General features: G+C 42.4%; 1 protein-coding gene across 1 annotated transcript in view; it reads right to left on the minus strand.

The window, feature by feature from the left end:
- Positions 1-24,172, minus strand: part of MGAT4D (MGAT4 family member D) — a 261,336-nt gene that overhangs the window by 54,831 nt on the left and 182,333 nt on the right. The window contains exon 9 of the mRNA XM_077279227.1: positions 5,925-6,055. Coding sequence (XP_077135342.1) covers positions 5,925-6,055 — 131 coding nt within the window. The remainder of the gene's footprint in view (positions 1-5,924; positions 6,056-24,172) is intronic.

The following is a 24,172-nucleotide window of genomic DNA, read 5'->3' on the forward strand; positions in this document are numbered from 1 at the left end:
TACACATATTTAGTATCGCCGCGTCCGTAACAACCCCACCTATAAAACTATATCACTAGTTAACCCCTTCAGTGAACACCGTAAAAAAAAAAAAAAAAAAACGAGGCAAAAAACAACGCTTTATTCTCATACCGCCAAACAAAAAGTGGAATAACACGCGATCAAAAAGACGGATATAAATAACCATGGTACCGCTGAAAACGTCATCTTGTCCCGCAAAAAAAAAGCCGCCATACAGCATCATCAGCAGAAAAATAAAAAAGTTATAGCTCTCAGAATAAAGCGATGCAAAAACAATTATTTTTTATATAAAATAGTTTTTATTGTGTAAAAGCGCCAAAACATAAAAAAATTACATAAATGAGGTATCGCTGTAATCGTACTGACCCGAAGAATAAAACTGCTTTATCCTTTTTACCAAACGCGGAACGGTATAAACGCACCCCCTAAAAGAATTTCAGGAATTGCTGGTTTTTGTTCATTCCGCCTCCCAAAAATCAGAATAAAAAGCGATCAAAAAATGTCATGTACCCAAAAATGGTACCAGCAAAAACGTCAACTCGTCCTGCAAAAAACAAGATCTCACATGACTCTGTGGACCAAAATATGGAAAAATTATAGCTCTCAAAATGTGGTGATGCAAAAACTATTGTTTGCAATAAAAAGCGTCTTTTAGTGTGTGATGGCTGCCAACCATAAAAATCCGCCCAAAAACGCTATAAAAGTAAATCAAATCCCCCTTCATCACCCCCTTAGTTAGGAAAAATAATAAAATTTTAAAAAATATATTTATTTCCATTTTCCCGTTAGGCTACTTTCACACTAGCGTCGGTACGGGGCCGTCGCGCTGCGTCGGCCCGACATACCGACGCATACTGTGCAAGCGCCGCACAACGGGGGCAGCGGATGCTGTTTTTCCACGCATCCGCTGCCCCATTGTGAGGTGCGGGGAGGTGGGGGCGGAGTTCCAGCCGCGCATGCGCGGTCGGAAATGGTGGACCGTCAGCACAAAAAAAGTTACATGTAACGTTTTTTGCTGCCGGCGGTCCGCCACAACACGACGCAACCGTCGCACGACGCTTGCGACGTGTGTCAATACGTCGCTAATGTTAGTCTATGGGGAAAAAACGCATCCTGCAGATGACTTTGCAGGATGCGTTTTTTCGCCAAAACGACGCATTGCGACGTATGCAAAAAAACGCTAGTGTGAAAGTAGCGCTAGGGTTAGGACTAGGGTTAGGGTTGGGGTTAGGGTTTCAGTTAGAATTGGGGAGTTTTCACTGTTTAGGCACATCAGGGGCACTCCAAACGCGACATGGCGTCCGATCTCAACGCGTTTGTTTGCGTTAAAAACGCATGCGTTTTTATAGAAAAAAAACAGAACACACACTGAAAAGTCACCCACCACCATCAAGGTGATAAAGGGATCCAAACCCTAACCCTAACCCTACCCCTAAACTCATCCCTAACCGTTTAATGAACATTTTCTGACAGTCATAGTGCCACGTATTTCAGTGCCACGTATTTCAGTGCCACGTATTTCAGTGCCACGTATTTCAGTGCCACGTATTTCAGTGCCACGATATTTCAGTGCCACGTATTTAAGTGCCACGGTATTTCAGTGAAATACGTGGCACTGAAATATCGTGGCATTTACGTGAAATACGTGGCACTTAAATACGTGGCACTTAAATACGTGGCACTTATATACGTGGCCACTGAAATATCGTGGCACTTATATACGTATATACACGTATTTCAGTGCCACGTATTTCAGTGCCACGTATTTCAGGTTAGGGGTAGGGGTAGGGTTAGGGGTAGGGTTAGGGTTTTTTGGTTTTTTCTTGTTTTCTTGTGTTTTTCTATAAAAACGCATGCGTCTAAAAAAACGCATGCGTTTTACCGCGATTACATGCGTTTTTTCACACATGCGTTTTTAAAAAAAACGCAAGTGTGAAACCAGCCTTACCCTTGGGAAAATAAAAACATGGGGGCTAAAATATAATTTTCGTGGAAAAAAATATATTTTTTATTTTCGCGGCTCTGCGTTATAAACTGTAGTGAAGCACTTGGGGGTTCAAAGTTCTCACAACACATCTAGATAAGTTCCGTGGGGGGTCTAGTTTCCAATATGGGGTCACTTGTGGGGGGTTTCTACTGTTTAGGTACATCAGGGGCTCTGCAAATGCAACATGACACTGCAGACCAATCCATCTAAGTCTGCATTTCAAACGGCGCTCCTTCCCTTCCGAGCTCTGCCGTGCGCCCAAACAGTGGTTTATCCCCATATATGAAGTATCAGCGTACTCAGGACAAATTGGACAACAACTTTTGTTGTCCAATTTCTCCTGTTACCCTTGGGAAAATAAAAATGTGGGGGCTAAAATATAATTTTCGTGGAAAAAAAAATATTTTTTATTTTCATGGCTCTGCGTGATAAACTGTAGTGAAACACTTGTTGGTTCAAAGTTCTCACAACACATCTAGACAAGTTCCGTGGGGGGTCTAGTTTCCAATATGGGGTCACTTGTGGGGGGTTTCTACTGTTTAGGTACATCAGGGGCTCTGCAAATGCAACATGACACCTGCAGACCAATCCATCTAAGTCTGCATTTCAAACGGCGCTCCTTCCCTTCCGAGCTCTGCCGTGCGCCCAAACAGTGGTTTATCCCCATATATGAAGTATCAGCGTACTCAGGACAAATTGGACAACAACTTTTGTTGTCCAATTTCTCCTGTTACCCTTGGGAAAATAAAAATGTGGGGGCTAAAATATAATTTTCGTGGAAAAAAAAATATTTTTTATTTTCATGGCTCTGCGTGATAAACTGTAGTGAAACACTTGTTGGTTCAAAGTTCTCACAACACATCTAGACAAGTTCCGTGGGGGGTCTAGTTTCCAATATGGGGTCACTTGTGGGGGGTTTCTACTGTTTAGGTACATCAGGGGCTCTGCAAATGCAACATGACACCTGCAGACCAATCCATCTAAGTCTGCATTTCAAACGGCGCTCCTTCCCTTCCGAGCTCTGCCGTGCGCCCAAACAGTGGTTCCCCCCAATGTATGGGGTATCAGCGTACTCAGGACAAATTGGACAATAACTTTTGTGGTCCAATTTCTCCTGTTACCCTTGGGGGAAAAAAAATTGCGGGCTAAAACATCATTTTGTGGAAAGAAAAAATTATTTTTTGATTTTCACAGCGCTACATTCTAAACTTTAGTGAAACAACTGGGGGTTAAAAGTGCTCACCACACATCTAAATAAGTTCCTTAGGGGGTCTTCTTTCCAAAATGGTGTCACTTGTGGGGGTTTCCACTGTTTAGGCACGTCAGGGGCTCTCCAAACACGACATGGGTTCCGATCTCAATTCCAGCCAATTTTGCATTGAAAAGTCAAATGGCGCTCCTTCCCTTCCGAGCTCTGCCATGCGCCCAAACAGTGGTTTATCCCCATATATGAAGTATCAGCTTACTCAGGACAAATTGCACAACAACTTTTGGGGTCCAATTTATCCTGCTACCCTTGGGAAAATAAAAAATTTGGGGCAAAAATATCATTTTTTGTGAAAATTAATATTAATTTTTTTTACGGCTCCACATTATAAACTTCTGTGAAGCACTTGGAGGTTCAAAGTGCTCACCACACATCTAGATTAGTTCCTTAGAGGGTCTACTTTCCAAAATGGTGTCACTTGTGGGGGTTTCCACTGTTTAGGCACGTCAGGGGCTCTCCAAACACGACATGGGTTCCGATCTCAATTCCAGCCAATTTTGCATTGAAAAGTCAAATGGCGCTCCTTCCCTTCCGAGCTCTGCCATGCGCCCAAACAGTGGTTTATCCCCATATATGAAGTATCAGCTTACTCAGGACAAATTGCACAACAACTTTTGGGGTCCAATTTATCCTGCTACCCTTGGGAAAATAAAAAATTTGGGGCAAAAATATAATTTTTTGTGAAAATTAATATTAATTTTTTTTACGGCTCCACATTATAAACTTCTGTGAAGCACTTGGAGGTTCAAAGTGCTCACCACACATCTAGATTAGTTCCTTAGAGGGTCTACTTTCCAAAATGGTGTCACTTGTGGGGGTTTCCACTGTTTAGGCACGTCAGGGGCTCTCCAAACACGACATGGGTTCCGATCTCAATTCCAGCCAATTTTGCATTGAAAAGTCAAATGGCGCTCCTTCCCTTCCGAGCTCTGCCATGCGCCCAAACAGTGGTTTATCCCCATATATGAAGTATCAGCGTACTCAGGACAAATTGCACAACAACTTTTGGGGTCCAATTTATCCTGCTACCCTTGGGAAAATAAAAAATTTGGGGCAAAAAGATCATTTTTTGTGAAAATTAATATTAATTTTTTTTACGGCTCCACATTATAAACTTCTGTGAAGCACTTGGAGGTTCAAAGTGCTCACCACACATCTAGATTAGTTCCTTAGAGGGTCTACTTTCCAAAATGGTGTCACTTGTGGGGGTTTCCACTGCTTAGGCACGTCAGGGGCTCTCCAAACACGACATGGGTTCCGATCTCAATTCCAGCCAATTTTGCATTGAAAAGTCAAATGGCGCTCCTTCCCTTCCGAGCTCTGCCATGTGCCCAATCAATGGTTTACCCCAACATGTGGGGTATCGGCGTACTCAGGACAAATTGTACAACAACTTTTTTGGTCCAATTTCTCCTGTTACCCTTGGTAAAATAAAACAAATTGGATCTGAAGTAAAAATTTTGTGAAAAAAAAGTTAAATGTTCAATTTTTTTTAAACATTCCAAAAATTCCTGTGAAGCACCTGAAGGGTTAATAAACTTTTTGAATGTGGTTTAGAGTACCTTGAGGGGTGCAGTTTTTAGAATGGTGTCACTTTTGGACATTTTCTGTCATATAGACCCCTCAAAGTCACTTCAAGTGTGAGGTGGTCCGTAAAAAAAATGGTTTTGCAAATTTTGTTGCAAAAATGAGAAATCGCTGGTCAACTTTTAACCCTTATAACTCCCTAACAAAAAAAAATTATGTTTCCAAAATTGTGCTGATGTAAAGCAGACATGTGGGAAATGTTGTTTATTAACTATATTATGTGATATAACTCTCTAATTTAAGGGCATAAAAACGAAAAATTTGAAAATTGCTAAATTTTCATAATTTTCGACAAATTTCTGTTTTTTTCACAAATAAATGCAAGTCATATCGAAGAAGTTTTACCACTATCATAAAGTACAATATGTCACGAGAAAACAATCTCAGAATCACCAGGATCCGTTGAAGCGTTTCAGAGTTATGACCTCATAAAGTGACAGTGGTCAGAATTGTAAAAATTGGCCGTGTCAGTTAGGTGAAAACAGGCTTCGGGGTGAAGGGGTTAAACAAAACCGCTTTATTTACAGTTTGATACACCAAACAAAAACAAAAAAAAATCCAGAGTCAAAATGCAATAAAAACGCATGTTAAAAATGCAATAAAAACGCATGTTAAAAAAAGCAAACAAAAACACTATGAAACAATGCAAGTAACCTAATTTAAATAATAGGTGCAGAAATTATGCAACATCAAAAACACAGCAAAAGCTCATCATGGGAACTTAGCCTTAGTGAAAATTCCTCATGTGACTAATCAAAACACTGCAGAATTGGGATTTAACCACGTCTTTCCCAACAATGCTACAATATCTGGTGGGGGGCAATGAGCGGTCGCTGATTAGTTGGAGGCTTCACATTCCATATAGTTTCTGCCCAAACGGAGGGAAGGTAAAGGCTTTGGGCCCACCAAGATGAGTTTATATACTAATGGAGAACCGTATTAAGTAATACACTGCAATGCAGCAGTTAGTTCATACAATTTGCATTAAAGCTACAGCTTTCAATTATTTGAACTAAAGCACTTGTCAGCTATAAGCAGAATATAATAAAAATCAACACTCACTGCGTCTTTTTCAGGGTTGCACACTTTTACCCAGAGATAATGATCAAGGAGCCAGTCTATGGGTTTATCTTTGTAGAACATCAAAAAAAATTCTGCTACATACGGTAGATCTTTACACTTGAACAGCTTTCCTAAAAAATACACAAATATATTAAATGACAACTGTAATGGATAAAAAGCAGTATTACAGGTTTTCCATGAACAGGATACAAATGCCTGAAGTTGTCTGGACTGAAAAATTAATTCTTTGGCGTGTTAAGGGCATACATTCATCCAGGTTGTTCATAGGATTAAATCAGTTCCATGCAAAATCAACAGCAGCAGTTTGTGGAAATGTTACCTTTATATGTTGCACCACTCTCAATGGAGTTAAATAACAGATAAAATGAAGCAGTTCTCAATTCACAGAAAATAAACCTTTGTACGGTCAACCCTCCATTTCATAATCTGGGTGTATGGGCATGGGAGTTTGGCTGCTGGTAAAATGCAAAGTTCCGGCTGTGCTTATCTCTTCATTTAGATAATCAAGAAAACAACACAAAGAACACAACATGACCCTCAATGTAGACAGAAGGATAGATAAAATTATAAGGTGCCTTAGGGTACCGTCACACAGTGCAATTTTGATCGCTACGACGGTACGATTCGTGACGTTCTAGCGATATCGTTACGATATCGCAGTGTCTGACACGCAGCAGCGATCAGGGATCCTGCTGAGAATCGTACGTCGTAGCAGATCGTTTGGAACTTTCTTTCGTCGCTTGATCACCCGCTGACATCGCTGGATCGTTGTGTGTGACAGCGATCCAGCGATGCGTTCGCTGGTAACCAGGGTAAACATCGGGTAACTAAGCGCAGGGCCGCGCTTAGTAACCCGATGTTTACCGTGGTTACCAGCGTAAAAGTAAAAAAAAAAAAACCGTACATGCTCACCATCTGATGTCCGTCCGGTCCCTTGCCGTCCGCTTCCCGCTCTGACTGTCTGCCGGCCGGAAAGTGAGAGCAGATCACAGCGGTGACGTCACCGCTGCACTCTGCTCTCACCGTACGGCCGGATCTGTCAGAGCAGGAAGCGGACGGCAAGGGACCGGACGGACATCAGATGGTGAGCATGTACGGTTTTTTTTTTTTTACTTTTACGCTGGTAACCACGGTAAACATCGGGTTACTAAGCGCGGCCCTGCGCTTAGTTACCCGATGTTTACCCTGGTTACCCGGGGACTTCGGCATCGCTCCAGCGCCGTGATTGCAACGTGTGACCGCAGTCTACGACGCTGGAGCGATAATCATACGATCGCTGCGACGTCACGGATCGTGGCGTCGTAGCGATCAAAATTGCACTGTGTGACGGTACCCTTACAGTTTTCTCAGTCATATCTCCTTAGCCAACTGGTCTAGAAAGGATTTTGCAAAGTCAGTCAATTTACAGGCCATTACTATTGTAAGTGTGTAATATTCATAAGCTGCACAGTATGTTGTTTGGTATTTAAATTCTGGTCAAAATATAGCTTTTCACAAAAGAAATACATGGAGCCATCAGGGTCAGTGGGTGCTCTAGTCCACTGGACCGGCTGTCATAACAAAGACGGCATGGACCAGGGCTTATGCCACTGAACGTTCGCACTCCTTTCCCGGGGGCAGAATACCACTCAGACAACACAGGGTGAGAGTAAAACAGTGTGCAATAATTTATTGAATCACCCATAGACAACATATAGAACAGTCCCAGCAAATACCCAATATGATGCAAATTACAGAGTCTCACCCTTCCAATGACTCCCCGAGATTAGAGCATCTGCGACTTCAGGGCTTTCAGGGCCAAGTACCCCAACAGTGGTACCCCGCTTTTGCAGGGCATCCACAAAGAGGAGGTAACGACAAGATTAGGAAGCCGACTGAGTACAGTGAGATACGTGGCCAAGTGACCCGACTGTCCCAACCTGGCTTCTCTGAATGTCTCCATGGGACCAGGAAAATGGAGAGTCCCATCCTGGCTTCTCCAAACATCTCCATGGGGCCAGGTGACCGAAGGGTTCCAACCTGGTTTCTCTGAACGTCTCCAAGGGTTTAGAGATGGTCAATGGAGCAGATCTGTATTCCTGCAGCAAGGGTCATGGTCCCTTAGGCTGGCATCATGTAGAATGTCAAATGTGTGTTAGGCTGCTGTCACACTAGCAGTATTTTGTCAGTATTTTACATCAGTATTTGAAAGCCAAAACCAGGAGTGGAACAACTAGAGGAAAAGTATAATAGAAACATATGCACCACTTCTGCATTTATCACCCACTCCTGGTTTTGGCTTGCAAATACTGATGTAAAATACTGACCAAATACTGCTAGTGTGACGGCAGCCTTACTCTTGATGGAGCCATGGTGTCTTGGCTTTTGTTCTGCATTGTCTCTACTGCAACAGAGGGACATCCCCCTTTTTCAGTTCACAGCTGTCCTTAAAGCCACCATCCACAGGTCTGGGGGAAGGTGGGAGGAGATCAGCTCTAATTGTTTGAGTAGCCAAGCAATCGGCATAGTTTGTCCTTCAGTGTTTGCAGGTCAACAAGCTACATGGACTTATACAATGGGTAATCAACACCAATTGTGCAACCATCCTGTGTCCTGTCCGACAAAGGGTACCGTCTCACAGTGGCACTTTGGTCGCTACGACGGCACGATCCGTGATAATTTCATGACGTATTTGCGATGTAGAAGCCGTTGGTTACTGTGCGCACATCGTATACAACCTTTGTTACACGATGCGATCATGCCGCCACAGCGGGATACTTGACGACGAAAGAAAGTTTCAAACGATCTGCTACGACGTACGATTCTCAGCGAGGTCCCTGATCGCAGTAGCGTGTGACACACTGCGATATCGTATGGATATCGCTGGAACGTCAAGGATCGTGCCGTCGTAGCGACCAAAGTGCCACTGTGAGACAGTACCCAAAGAGTGTAACAAACTGTAAGAGCTGATATAATAGGCAAACAGCAGCCATTCAACAATTCACAAACATCAAATCAATATAATTCAAGAGTCAACCTTCAGACTCAAACGAACAACAGTCCATGTCTCCAGGCCCATTGACCCATTGAAAAAATGAGTCTGGCGTAACTAAGCATCAGATTTGAGTAAATGAACATACCCAAGTCATTTATCAGCCAGTGCTCATTTCCTAGAGATGTTAGGATAGTATTGTAAGCTCCAATTAACAGAAGCTGCCACACAATTCATGGTTGGGACGTCAGTGCTCTGCAACTGACCCGTAGAAGCGCTACACTCAGCGTGAAACGGCCGTCGTCGATCCCTGCACACCCTCGTAACTGTGCATACCCCCGAGCAGTGAAGATTTTGTCTTTCATGCTTGAATAAAGGATTACAATCACTCCAAGATCGGTGAGTGCTGCCAAATTTTTCTGTGACACGTGTGCCAAAAATATCTTATGGCCTAACATCCCTACAAATGACCATGAAGGGTGCAATCACTAACCAATAAAGACTGGAGTATGATTAGTGACCCCACTGAGGTTGTAAAAAGTTGTAACCTGCAAAGAGTTTCTTGGTTGGCTTTATAAAAAAAAAAACAGGAAAAATTGAGAGGATAATGGCACACCACTGATGAAAAAATGAAAAAAAACTTAATTCAGGCATAGCGAGCCATATTAAAAACATGAAAAGCCTATGTTTTTAATATGGCTTGCTATGCCTGAATAAAGTTTTTTTTTTTTTCATTTTTTCATCAGTGGTGTGTCGCTATCCACTCAATTTTTCCTGTTTGGCTGTGCTCACTAGCCTTGTGAGCACCCACCTGTGTTCTGATTTGGCTCTACCCATTTGGTGTTGCATGTGGATCCCGTTAAAGCTCCCAGACCTCCTTCTCCTATAAAAAAACAAAACCTCAATCTTCATGACCTATTAGTGAATACAGACCAGTTACCCACACGGCGGGCTCGGGTGTATTACATTGTTCCACATTTATTTGAAAGACTGGCAATCTTCGTGCAAAAGCTGATGCAGGGAAAATACATGGTTTAGCTTCAGAAGCAATACTTCTGTCTTATATTGTCTTATATAAAGCATGAAAATAATTTAATTCCTCCATATATAATGTTTTTAAAGTAAAGATGATTGTTATTACTATTATTATTACAACATATATACAAATTGGGAGGCCCACCTATATTGATAATAAATTATTATGACACTGTGTACACACGATTCAAATCTGGCACCCTTCCACATAAATATTTTTAAATAAAGCGGGGGTGGGCTGGCTTTCTAAATGTCAAACTTTTTTTTATTATTATTCTTAAGAAACAGTCAACAATAGACAGTTTTTAATAGGAAAAAGTTGAAATGGCACTTACAAATGCAATAAAAATGTGTATATTCTTTCTTTTTAGTACAAATCCACAAAAAAACATTTGTGAATACACATGGGTTCACATAGTAAAACAGACTAATACTTGTAATAAAGGATAATTTACACATTTGTACTGCATTTGGAAGTGCGGTTTCAACTTTTTCCATTTAACCCATTCACCGACCATCCAGACATTATTTTGAATGAGGATAGCCCTGTTTTGTTATCTTTGCCATTTGGATTACACCGTAGCTATTGTCTTATCTTAATGGCATGTGCATACAAAAATAAATAAATACAATATACAATGGGGAAGAAGAGTATTTGATACATTGCTGATTTTGCAAATTTTCCCACGTACAAAGAATGGAAAGGTCTGTAATTTATATTGTAGGTACACTTCAGCTGTGAGAAACAGAATTTAAAAATAAAAACCAGAAAATCACATTGTATGATGATTTAAATAATGACACTGCATTTTATTGCATGAAATAAGTATTTGATCACCTATCAACGGTCAAGAATTCCGGCTCTCACAGACATGTTAAAGAAAAACTAAGACTACCTCGTACACTGCACTCATTACCTGTATAAAAGACACCTGTCCACACAATAAATCAATCACACTACAACCTCTCCACCATGGCCAAGACTAAAGAGCTATGGACACCAGGGACAAAATTGTAAACCTACACAAAGATGGGATGGGCTACAGGACAATAGGCGAGCAGCTTGATGAGAAGGTAACAACTTATGGCACAATTGTTAGAAAATGAAAGAAACACAAGATGACTTTCAATCTTTCTTGGCCTGGGGCTCCATGTAAGATCTCACTTCGTGGAGTAATGATGGTTCTGAGAAAGGTCAGGAATCAGCCCAGAACTACACTGGAGGACCTGACCAATGTCCTGAATGAAGAGAGCTGGGACCACAGTCTCAAACATTATCATTAGGAACACACTATGCCATCATGGATAATCCTGCAGGGCACACTGTCACGCCAGCACATGTCCAGACCCGTTTAAAGTTTGCCAATGACCATCTGGATGATCCAGAGGAGGAATGGGACAAGGTCATGTGGTCAGAGGAGATCAAAACAGAACCTTTTGTAATCAACTCCACTTGTGTTGGAAGAATAAGGAGGAGTACAATCCCAAGAACATCATGCCAACCGTGAAGCATGGTTGAGGAAACATCATACTTTGGGGGTGCTTTTCTGAAAATGGGACAGGACGACTGCACCATATTGAAGAGAGGGTGGATGGAGTCATGTATTGTGAGATTTTGGGCAACAACCTCATTCCTTCAGTAAGAGCATTAAATATGGGTCGTGGCTGAGTCTTCCCGCATGACAATGACCAAAAACACGCAGCCAGAGGAAATAAGGATTGGCTCCATAAGAAGCATTTCAAGGTCCTGGAGTGGTATAGCCAGTCTCCAGACCTGAGCCCAATAGAAAATCTTTGGAGGGAGCTTAAACTCAATGTCACCCAGCAACAACCCTGAAATCCGAAAAATCTGGAGAAGATCTGTATGGAGGAGTGGGCAAACTTTGTCAAGAACTACAGGAAGCATCTGACCTATGTAATTGCAATCAAAGGTTTCTGTACCAAACATTAAGTTCTGTTTTTATGTTGTATCAAATACTGTATTTCATGCAATAAAATGCTATTTGTTCAAAAATCATACAATGTGATTTTCTGGCTTTTCTTTTTAGATTCTGTCTCTAAGACCTCTCCATTCTTTGCAGGTGGAAAAACTTGCAAAATTGGCAGTCAAATGGTTTCTCACGCGTGCGAAGTATGCTTTGCCCAACTGTGGGCAAAGCTGAAAAGCATAAGTGCGCATGCACGAGAAACCTTTTGACTACGCAGGCGTGATATCTCACAGTAATCTGAGTCATTCACGTCAAGTACTGCGTGCAGCAGCTGTGGAGATGGGTGGAGTGAGTGAACCGCAGCCACGCCTATCGGACCAGGCGAACCCTATTAGAATACATCGCAAGAGAATTATAAAAGGTTTTTATGGGTGATACATGGGGAGCGGGGTTGTATAAGTATTTAGGAAATGCATAGCTGACACTGAAAAGTAGTGACAGGTTCTCTTTAATGTCAGGACTTTGACTAGGCCGCTCCAAAGTTTTAATTTTGTTTTTCTTAAGCCATTCAAAAATGAACTTGCTGGTGTGTTTTTGGATGATTGTCCTGCTGCATAACCCAAGATAGCTTGAGATCACGAACAGGTGGCCAGACATTCTTCTTCAAGATTTTTTGGTAGACAGCAGAATTCATGGTTCCATTACCACAGGTCCAGGTCCAGAAGCAGCAAAACAGCCCCAGACCATCGCACTACAACCACCATATTTTACTGTTGGTCTGATGTTCAGTTTTTGAAATGCTGAGTTACTTCTACAGCAGATGTAATGGGACATGCACATTCCAAAAATTTCAACTTTTGTCTTGACAGTCCACAAAGTATTCTCCCAAAAGTCTTGGGGATCATCAAGATGTTTTCTGGCACAAACTAAGATGAGCCTTTATGTTCTTATTGCTCAGCAGTGGCTTTCATCTCGGAACTCTGCCATCCTGGCCATTTTTTGCCCAGTCTCTTTCTTATGGTGGAGTCATGAACCTTAACTTGGGCAAGTGAGGCCTGCAGTTCTTTTGATGTTGTTGTGGGGTCATTTGTGACCTCTTGGATGATTCATCACTGTGCTCTTGGGATAATTTTGGTTGGCCAGCCATTTCTGGCATGGTTCACCACTGTTCCACATTTTCGCCATATGTGGATAATGGCTCTCACTGTGGTTTGCTGGCGTTCCAAAGCTTGACAAATGGCTTTATAACCTTTTCCAGACTGATAAATCTCAATTATTTAGTTTAATAATTTCTTTGAATTGCGACATGATGTCTAGGTTTTGAAAAGCATTTGGTCTATGCAAATTTGTCAGGCAGGTCCTATTTAAGTGATTTCTTGATTGAAAACAGGTGTGACAGTAATCAGGCCTGGGTGTGGCTAGGGAATTTGAACTCAGATTCCCAAAGATGTGATAAACCACAATTAATTTATGTTTTAATGGGGGTGGCAATCACTTTTTTACACAGGACCCGGTAGATTTGGATTTCTTTTCCCCTTAATAAAGACATTAATTTACAAACTGCATTTTATTTACGTTATCTTTGTTCAATATTTAAAATTTGTTTGGTAATTTGAAACATTTAAGTGTGACAAACATGCAAAAGAATGGGAAATCAGAAAGGGGGCAAACACTTTCACACCATAGTATGCGCCGAATACAAATAACAAAACATTCTTTCTAGATCTGGAAAACGGGTACTTGGGAATGAGGAAAAGATTATTATAAGAGAGGGATTTAAATACCGTATTATATGTATCGAAAGATAAATCTCGGTCAAAAGGAAAACTAGAAACAGAGAGAACCCATGATAAAATACTAGCTCCTTTTATTGTAAATACCAATATGGTAGATATGTGGTGTAGTATGTTTCCGATGGGTAGTAAGTATAAACCAATTTTCCCATGTTCACAATACTTGGTCTAGGGTAGATTATATTTTAATATCATAATCTGCTTAACAGAGTCAATAGCGTAGAGATACAACACAAACATAGATCATGCGCCGGTATTACAATCTTTTTATGACTGAAAGGCACAGATATAATTATGGAGATTCCTTGTATATCCAACACAAGATGAAAATTTTCAGAAGATACTTAAAACTTGGTTGTTTGAGTTTGGCTTAGATAATAAGGAGCGTGAGGAGGATTATCATTTATACTGGGATTTATACTTAGAGGAAGAACAACAAGAAATGTAAAATCTTTAAAAAATTAAGCATTAACGGCTTACAAGAAAGCAAGCAAAATAACAACATGTATGCAACCCCACCACAACTAACTAAGATAAGTGGAGCAGATAAAGGGCCAACAGAAATCAGCAGAATTTTTTTAATATCAGTAATAAAGGCTAGGACACTTCTAGCACAATTGACAAATGGAAAAAATCCTATGGCATTCATAAATAATTTAAGACTTGATAAAATTAAAAAATACAAAATGATCCAAAATAATAAATTACCATATTTTTCGGACTATAAGATGCACTTTTTCACAAAAAAATATGGGCGGAAAATGGGAGGTGCGTCTTATAGTGCGAATGCAGGCTCACTGGGGGGGTTGCGGATTACCTATACACCACAGCAATGTAGGGAGCAGTACACCACAGCAGTGTAGGGAGCAGTACACCACAACAGTGTAGGGAGCAGTACACCACAACAGTGTAGGGAGCAGTACACCACAACAGTGTAGGGAGCAGTACACCACAACAGTGTAGGGAGCAGTACACCACAACAGTGTAGGGAACAGGACACCACAACAGTGTAGGGAGCAGTACACCACAACAGTGTAGGGAACAGGACACCACAACAGTGTAGGGAGCAGTAAACCACAACAGTGTAGGGAGCAGTACACCACAACAGTGTAGGGAACAGGACACCACAACAGTGTAGGGAGCAGTACACCACAACAGTGTAGGGAACAGGACACCACAACAGTGTAGGGAGCAGTACACCACAACAGTGTAGGGAACAGTACACCACAACAGTGTAGGGAACAGTACACCACAACAGTGTAGGGAACAGGACACCACAACAGTGTAGGGAACAGGACACCACAACAGTGTAGGGAACAGGACACCATAACAGTGTAGGGAACAGTACACCAGAACAGTGTAGGGAACAGTACACCACAACAGTGTAGAGAGCAGTACATCACTGCTGCATCAGTTTACTGGCCGCTGCCAGGTACAGCAGGTCAGCTCCTATCCATTGGGGTGGACATATTTAGGGTAAGTTCACACTATGCACTTTTACAGCATTTTTTTTTCTGCAGCAAAAGCTGATCTCTTGGCAAGAAAGAAGCAGCAGGAAAAAAGGCAGGTTTTCCTTGTTTTTTTCTTGCACTTTTTGCAGCGGTTTTGGCATGCTAGATTTGTCTCTTGTGCATGCTGATAAAGTTAAGTATTGCAAAAAAAAAGGCCTATTCTGTAGAATCAGGTTTTGAAACAAAAAAAGCAGCAAAACCTAAGACCTGCATTTTTGGTGTGTTTTTTCACCACTCCATTCATGTCAATAGGTGAAAAACGCTGAAAGAAGTGACATGCTCTATTGTGCAAAATAACATGCAAAGCACAAAATCCTGACGACAAAAAAAAAAAAACAAGCTGTGTGCATGAGATATCTGAAAGCTAAGACTTTGCTCATAATGTAAAATGAAGCTGAGAATTTGCACAAAAACACGCAACCAAAAAAATACGCTGCAAAAAACGCCTAGTGTGAAATCAGCCTTAACACAGAAAACAATATTTTCTTTCTCACGCTCGTGGTGATGTCAGTCAGGTCATACGAGTTCACCGTGAGACACTGAGCAGTGCTAGCAGATGTGTTAACCAATAAAGAAAAAAGCACCAGAAAAACCTGATTGTATAAAAGTAACAATTTTTATTTGACATACAAAGTACATAAACAATAAATGAGAGATAACAGGGAGACGACAAAGACCTCAACAATTAGAGTGGCAGAGCAGTACCCACCAGGCAAATACTATTTAACATAAGTTAATAGTTATAGAAAAGGTGCCAGTGCTTTGTGCAAAAATTTCATAAGGAAATGTAAACAAAACCCATTTGTAAGGGATACACAAAACGTTAGCCCATCATGGCATCAGATTACAGTAACAAAAGCTCATCCACAGTGAAAGAGCATAGCCTGAAGTGGGAAAGGATAAATAATAGCTGCATTTACCTGGGGGACCACGATGCCACTCACCCCAACGCGCGTTTCGGCGCCGTGCCTTCTTCCGGGGGTATATGCAGCAGATGCTGCTCAGTGTCTCTGATAAGTGTCTCATAAGAATGAGCGCTTTAAAGTCCTTAGATGACGTCGCGGCCTGTGATTGGTCGCGGAGCGGTCACGTGACCGCCACGCGACCAATCACAAGCCGTGACGTCATCTAAGGTCTTTCAAGCGCTCATTCTTAGGAACGAAGGCTGGCGGTTACAACCAGGGCGCGTCAGAGGGTGAGTATATCAATATTTTTTATTTTTATTCTTTATTTTACACATTAATATGGATCCCAGGGCCTGAAGGGGAGTTTCCTCTCCTTCAGACCCTGGGAACCATCAGGATACCTTCCGATACTTGGTGTCCCATTGACTTGTATTGGTATCGGGTATCGGCGATATCCAATACGTTTCGGGTATCGGCCGATACTATCCGATACCGATACTTTCAAGTATCGGACGGTATCGCTCAACACTATTCCTGAGTGCTCACAATGCACCCCTTACGCATCCAGTTCTGAAGATGTTTACAATTCTTAAAGCATATTTATTTATATATATATATATATATATATATATATATATATATATATATATATACACATACATACACACACATACATACACACACACACACACAGTACAGACAAAAAGTTTGGACACATCTCATTTAATAATTTTTCTGTATTTTCATGACTATGAAAATTGTACATTCACACTGAAGGCATCGAAACTATGAATTAACACATGAGGAATTATGTACTAAACAAAAAAGTGTGAAACATCTGAAATTATGTCTTATATTCTAAGTTCTTCAAAGTAGCCACCTTTTGCTTTGATAACTGCTTTGCACACTCTTGGCATTCTCTTGATGAGCTTCAAGAGGTAGTCACCGGGAATGGTTTTCACTTCACAAGTGTGCGCTGTCAGGTTTAATAAGTGGGATTTCTTGCCTTATAAATGGGGTTGGAAACATCAGTTGTGTTGTGCAGAAGTCTGGTGGATACACAGCCGATAGTCCTACTGAACAGACTGTTAGAATTTGTATTATGACAAAAAAAAGCAGCTAAGTAAAGAAAAACGAGTGGTCATCATTGCTTTAAGAAATGAAAGTCAGTCAGTCTCAAACATTGGGAAAACTTTGTAAGTGTCCCCAAGTGCAGTGGCAAAAACCATCAAGCACTACAAAGAAACTGGCTCACATGAGGACCGCCCCAGGAAAGGAAAACCAAGAGTCTCCTCTGCTTCTGAGGATAAGTTTATCCGAGTCAGAAATCGCAGGTTAAAAGCAGCTCAGATTAGAGACCAGGTCAATGCCACACAGAGTTCTAGCAGCAGACACACACATCTCTACAACAACTATTAAGAGGAGACTTTGTGCAGCAGGCCTTCATGGTAAAATAGCTGCTAGGAAACCACTGCTAAGGGCAGGCAACAAGCAGAAGAGACTGGGCTAAAGAACACAAGGAATGTACATTAGACCAGTGGAAATCTGTGCTTTGGTCTGATGAGTCCAAATTTGAGATCTTTGGTTCCAACCACCGTGTCTTTGTGCGACACAGAAAAGGTGAACGGATGGACTCCACATGCCTGGTTACCACAGTGAAGCATGGAGGAGGAGGTGTGATGGTGGGGGTGCTTTGCTGGTGACACTAGGAGATTTATTCAAAATTGAAGGCATACTGAACCAGCATTGATACCACAGCATCTTGCAGCGGTATGCTATTCCATCCGGTTTGCTTTTAGTTGGACCATCATTTATTTTTCAACAGGACAATGACCCCAATGTGTACAAACTTTTGGTCTGTACTATATATAGATATATATACTGCTCAAAAAACTAAAGGGAACACTTAAACAACAGAATGTAACTCCAAGTAAATCAAACTTCTGTGAAATCAATCTGTCCACTTAGGAAGCAACACTCTTTGACAATCAATTTCACATGCTGTTGTGCAAATGGATGAACTATTGGCAATTATCAAGACACACTCAATAAAGGAGTGGTTCTGCAGGTGGGGACCACAGATCACATCTCAGTACCAATGCTTTCAGGCTGATGTTTTGGTCACTTTTGAATGTTGGTTGTGCTTTCACACTCGTGGTAGCATGAGACAGACTCTACAACCCACACAAGTGGCTCAGGTAGTGCAGCTCATCCAGGATGGCACATCAGTGCGAGCTGTGGCAAGAAAGTTTGCCGTGTGTCACCGTAGTGTCCAGCGGCTGGAGGCGCTACCAGGATACAAGCCAGTACACCAGGAGAATTGGAGGGGGCCGTAGGAGGGCAACAACCCAGCAGCAGGACCGCTATCTCAGCCCTTGTGCAAGGAGGAACAGGAGGAGTACTGCCAGAGCCCTGCAAAATGACCTCCAGCAGGCCACAAATGTGCATGTGTCTGCAGAAACGTTAGAAGCCGACTCCATGAGGATGGTCTGAGTGCACGACGTCCACATATGGGGGTTGTGCTCAGAGCCCAACACTGTGCAGGACTCTTGGCATTTGCCACAGAACACCAGGATTGGCAAATTTGCCACTGGCACCCTGTGCTCTTCACAGATGAAAGCAGGTTCACACTGAGTGAATACTCAGGAAGAGTTCAAAAATCAATATATTGTGGAATAACCATGATTTTTCATCACAGTTTTCATGCGTCTTGGCATGCTTGCCACCAGTCTTTCACACTGCTTCTGGCGCAAAAATGGAAGCAGTTCTTCTTTGTTTGATGGCTTGTGACTATCCATCATCCTCTTGATTACATTCCAGAGGTTTTCAATGAGGTTCAGGTGTGGAGATTGGGCTGCCCATGACAGGGTTTTGATGTGGTGGTCTGTTAATTTTTGCCAGAGCTGTGTATATTTATAGGGGCACTTCCGTCTGTCTGTCTGCCACGGAAATCGCGCGTCGCTGATTGGTCGCGGCTGGCAGGTCACGACCATTCAGCGACGGGCACAGTCCGGCCGCGAATTCGCCCCTTCCTACTCTGTCAGTGCCCCCTCCAGTCAGCGCTCACACAGGGTTAATGGCTGCGTTACACCGCGTTATGCCGCAGTGTAACGCAGTAAGTTAACGCTGCTATTAACCCTGTGTGACCAACTTTTTACTATTGATGCTGCCTATGCAGCATCAATAGTAAAAAGATCTAATGTTAAAAATAATACACAAAATAAAATCATTATATTCTCACCTTCCGACGCCTTTCCCGCTGCTCCTCGCGACGCTCCGGGCCATGCATTGCGGTCTCGCGAGATGGTGATGTAGCGGTCTCGCGAGACCGCTACGTCATCATCTCGCGAGACCGAAATGCATTCTTGGGACCGGAGCATCACGAGGAGCATCGGTAAATGCCTGGGCTGGATCCGGGGGCCGCCGGAAGGTAAGCATATAACTGTTTTTTATTTTAATTCATTTTTTTAACAGGGATATGGTGCCCACATTGCTATATACAACGTGGGCTGTGTTAGATACTACGTGGGCTGTGTTATATGCTGCATGGGCTGTGTGGGTGTCCCTTATTTTTTATGGGATATGTTATTACTTTAGTTTTGTGTATTCTTTATATTTATATAGCGATGAGTATATTTTACTGATTTCTTTTTTTCTCATTTTAGGCAGCAAATTGATCGCTCTTCTCCCTTCCATTACTTCACCTAATCTGCACGTTCCAGCGCTGAATAATTCTCACTATACCGCTTCGGTACGGACACCGCACTTCCGCGTTCCACTGCTGTGTTCCATTGAGGCCTATTCACCTTGGACACGATGGGGTGACGTACTTCCGGTCGCGCCGATTCTTTGTGCGTTTCACAGCGATCCAGGCGCCTTTTTCCAGTAGTCACTTCCGGGCGGGTAGCTTATAATGGGAGCGCGGTCCGGCAGCAAGCATGTAGGAGATTTCTCAGTGCTCCACATGCGGTTAGCTGTTTTAGTTACCACCGGATTCTTTAACGGTAAGCCCACACTATGGATAGTGGTTGTTTTTTCCTTATGGATATGTAACACATTCTGGTCTAATTTTCGATCTTTTGTCTTAAGGTACCTTCACACGAAACGACTTTACAACGAGAACGACAACGATCCGTGACGTTGCAGCGTCCTGGATAGCGATATCGTTGTGTTTGACACACAGCAGCGATCTGGATCCTGCTGTGATATCGCTGGTCGTTGATTAAAGTTCAGAACTTTATTTGGTCGTCAGATCGGCGTGTATCGTCGTGTTTGACAGCAAAAGCAACGATGCCAGCAATGTTAAACATGGAGCTAACGACCTGTGAGAACGATAAGTGCGTCACCGCTACGTCACAGGATCGCTCCTGCGTCGTTCTGGAGCTGCTGTGTTTGACATCTCTACAGCGATGTAAACTGCGACGCTGCAGCGATCGGATCATTGTCGTTCTCGTTGTAAAGTCGTTTCGTGTGAAGGTACCTTTAGTACTCCTATTTGGAGTCAGTCTCTATATAGGTGGGTTTGTCACAGCTGGGCCATTCAATAACGCATATCGTAGCGGTAAGCTTTAGTTTATTATGGAAGGGAGTCACTTCAGTAGTTCCTTTGGGCTGCCTATATTATACTATTTTCACTTTGGCTCTTTATTTCAGTATCTTTATGGAGTTCTGCACCTGAGTAAGGGGCTTACTCCAACTATATTCACAACGTTATTCTCAATTCCCATAATCATTTGGTAAGCAAGTTTTTTCCTATCTGCTACAATAATTATGAAAGTATATTCATAATTGAATATTTTATACAATATTTCTATATAACATGGGACTCTGTCCTTGGTATATCTGGTATTGGGAGTATTTATACATTAATCGGAAACTCCAATTATCATTTTATTTTTTTCTGGGTTTTTTCTTTTTATTATTTTTCTTATATTACTTTCAGATTTTTGCTGAGTTTTTCTGTTTTTTTTTCTATTAAAACTAATATATATGAAAAAGCTCTCATGCGACATGGGGTCCATAAGGAAATGAATAAAGATAAAGATAATTCTTGTTGATAAGGTGGATTTCTTTTGATCAGAAGGTATACATGTATCAGTGATTATATTGAGACAAAGACTGTGTATATATGCTTGTTAATATGTACTGGATTATATGTCAGTATTTAGTTTTCTTTTTCCTTTTCTGTTTGTACCCTAGTCTGATGAAGGTCAAAATGACCGAAACGTTACATTGAAATGTACTGGGATATGAAATAAATATATACATTAAGAAATTCTTCTTTGAGTGCCGGATTTTTTTCATATTTTTCATATTGGGCTGTGTTATATACTGCGTGGGCTGTGTTATATACTACGTCTCTGTGCTATATACTACGTGGCTGTGGTATATATTACGTGTCTGGGCAATATATTACGTGGCTGGGCAATATATTACGTGGCTGGGCAATATATTACGTGGCTGGGCAATATATTACGTGTCTGTGCTACATACTACGGGGGCTGTGCTTTATACTACGTGGCTGGGCAATATATTACGTGACTTTATGCAATATATTATGTGGCTGTGCAATATATTACGTGGCTGGGCAATATACTACGTGTCTGTGCTATATACTACGGGGGCTGTGCTATATACTACGTGGCTGGGCAATATACTACGTGGCTGGGCAATATACTACGTGGGCTGTGCTATATACTACGGGGGCTGTGCTATATACTACGTGGCTGGGCAATATACTACGTGGCTGGGCAATATACTACGTGGGCTGTGCTATATACTACGTGGGCTGTGTTATATACTACGTGGGCTGTGTTATATACTACGTGGGCTGTGTTATATACTACGTGGGCTGTATGCGACTTGGCTGTGTTATATTTCTCTGCTGTATCTGTGCATCATGAATCGTGGTATGTGTTAAAGAGGGGGTTCCACAGAGACTCTTTCGCCCGGGGCTCTCAAAAACCTGGAGCAGGCCCTGGCTTCACTGATTGTTCGCGGCCGGGCATGACCAATCAGCGACAGGCGCAGTCTGGCCGCGAATTGGCGCGGAATTTGAACCACGCTTTGCTAATTGGTCGCGCCCGGCCGGCCGAATCCTGTGTATAAATTGCATTATTCTGAAAACTTAATAAATAAACTACATACATATTCTAAAATACCGTTATATATATTACTAGATGGTGGCCCGATTCTAACGCATCGGGTATTCTAGAATATGCATGTCCATGTAGTATATTGCACAGCCCACGTAGTATATTGCCCAGCCACGTAGCATATTGCCCAACCACGTAGTATATTACCCAGCCACGTAGTATATTGCCCAGTTACGTAGTATATTGCCCAGTGACGTAGTATATTGCCCAGCCACGTAGTATATTGCCCAGTTACGTAGTATATTGCCCAGTGACATAGTATACAGCACAGAGCCACATAGTATATTGCACAGCGACGTAGTATACAGCACAGAGCCAAGTAGTATATTGCACAGCGATGTAGTATACAGCACAGAGCCACGTAGTATATTGCACAGCGACGTAGTATATTGGCCAGTCAAGTAGTATATTGCCCAGCCACGTAGTATATTGCCCAGTTATGTAGTATATTGTCCAGTGACATAGTATACAGCACAGAGCCACGTAGTATATTGCACAGCGACGTAGTATACAGCACAGAGCCACGTAGTATATTGCACAGCGACTTAGTATACCTCACAGAGCCACGTAGTATATTGCCCAGCCACGTAGTATATTGGCCAGTCAAGTAGTATATTGCCCAGCTACGTAGTATATTGCCCAGCCACGTATGTCACAGGTTAAAAAATAAAAAATAAACATATACTCACCTTCCGAGGGTACCCTTGTAGTTCTGTCGCCTGTGTTCGGTGCAGGCGGCAGCTTCCGGTCCCAGGGTGTGATGACGTCGCGGTCACATGACCGTGACGTCACGGCAGGTCCTTCTCGTGCAGGACATGTGATGACGTCGCGGTCACATGACCGTGACGTCATGGAAGGTCCTTCTCGCATACCATCCTTGCCACCGGAACGTGCCGCTTGCATGGAGGGGTCACCGGAGCGTCGCGAAGAGCGGGAAAGGCGGCGGAAGGGGAGTATATAATGATTTTTTTTATTATTATTATTATTTTTAACCTTAGATGTTTTTACTATTGACGCTGCATAGGCAGCATCAATAGTAAAAACTTGGTGACATAGGGTTAATAGCGGCGGTAACAGAGTGAGTTACCCGCGGCATAACGCGGTCCGTTACCGCAGGCATTAACCCTGTGTGAGCGGTAACTGCGGGGAGTATGGAGCGGGCGCCGGGCACTGACTGCAGGGGAGTAGGGAGGGACTAATCGGACTGTGGCCGTCGCTGATTGGTCGCGGCAGCCATGACAGGCAGCTGGCGAGACCAAGCAGCGACTTGGATTCCATGACAGACAGAGGCCGCGACCAATGAATATCCGTGACAGACAAAAGGACAGACAGATAGACGGAACTATCCCTTAGACAATTATATAGTAGATAAATAGTGATGAGCGAATATACTCGTTACTTGGAGATTTTGTTTTTCTTGCCGCAGCTGAATGATTTACATCTGTTAGCCAGCGTAAGTACATGTGGGGATTCCCTAGCAACCAGGCAACCCCCACATGTACTTATGCTGGCTAACAGATGTATGTGCACACGCTGCGGAGTGGTGTGCGGATTTTTCCGCATGGATTTTGATAAATCCGCAGGGCAAAAACACTGCGTTTTTCCTGTGGATTTATCGCGGATTTACTGCGGATTTACCACGGTTTTTGTGCGGATTCTACTGCGGTTTTAAACCTGCAGTTTTCTAATATGGAGCAGGTGTAAAACCGTTGCGGAATCCGCACAAAGAATTGACATGCTGCGGAAAATAAACCGCTGCATTTCCGCGTGATTTTTTCCGCAGCATGTGCACAGCGGTTTTTATTTTCCATAGGTTAACATGGTACTGTACACCGCATGGAAAACTGCTGCGGATCTGCAGCGTCAAAAACGTTGCGGATCCGCAGTAAAAACCGCAACGTGTGCACATAGCCTAAATCATTCAGCTGC

This window comes from Ranitomeya variabilis, chromosome 1 (assembly GCF_051348905.1).
Source record: "Ranitomeya variabilis isolate aRanVar5 chromosome 1, aRanVar5.hap1, whole genome shotgun sequence".
NCBI classification, from domain to species: Eukaryota; Metazoa; Chordata; class Amphibia; order Anura; family Dendrobatidae; genus Ranitomeya; species Ranitomeya variabilis.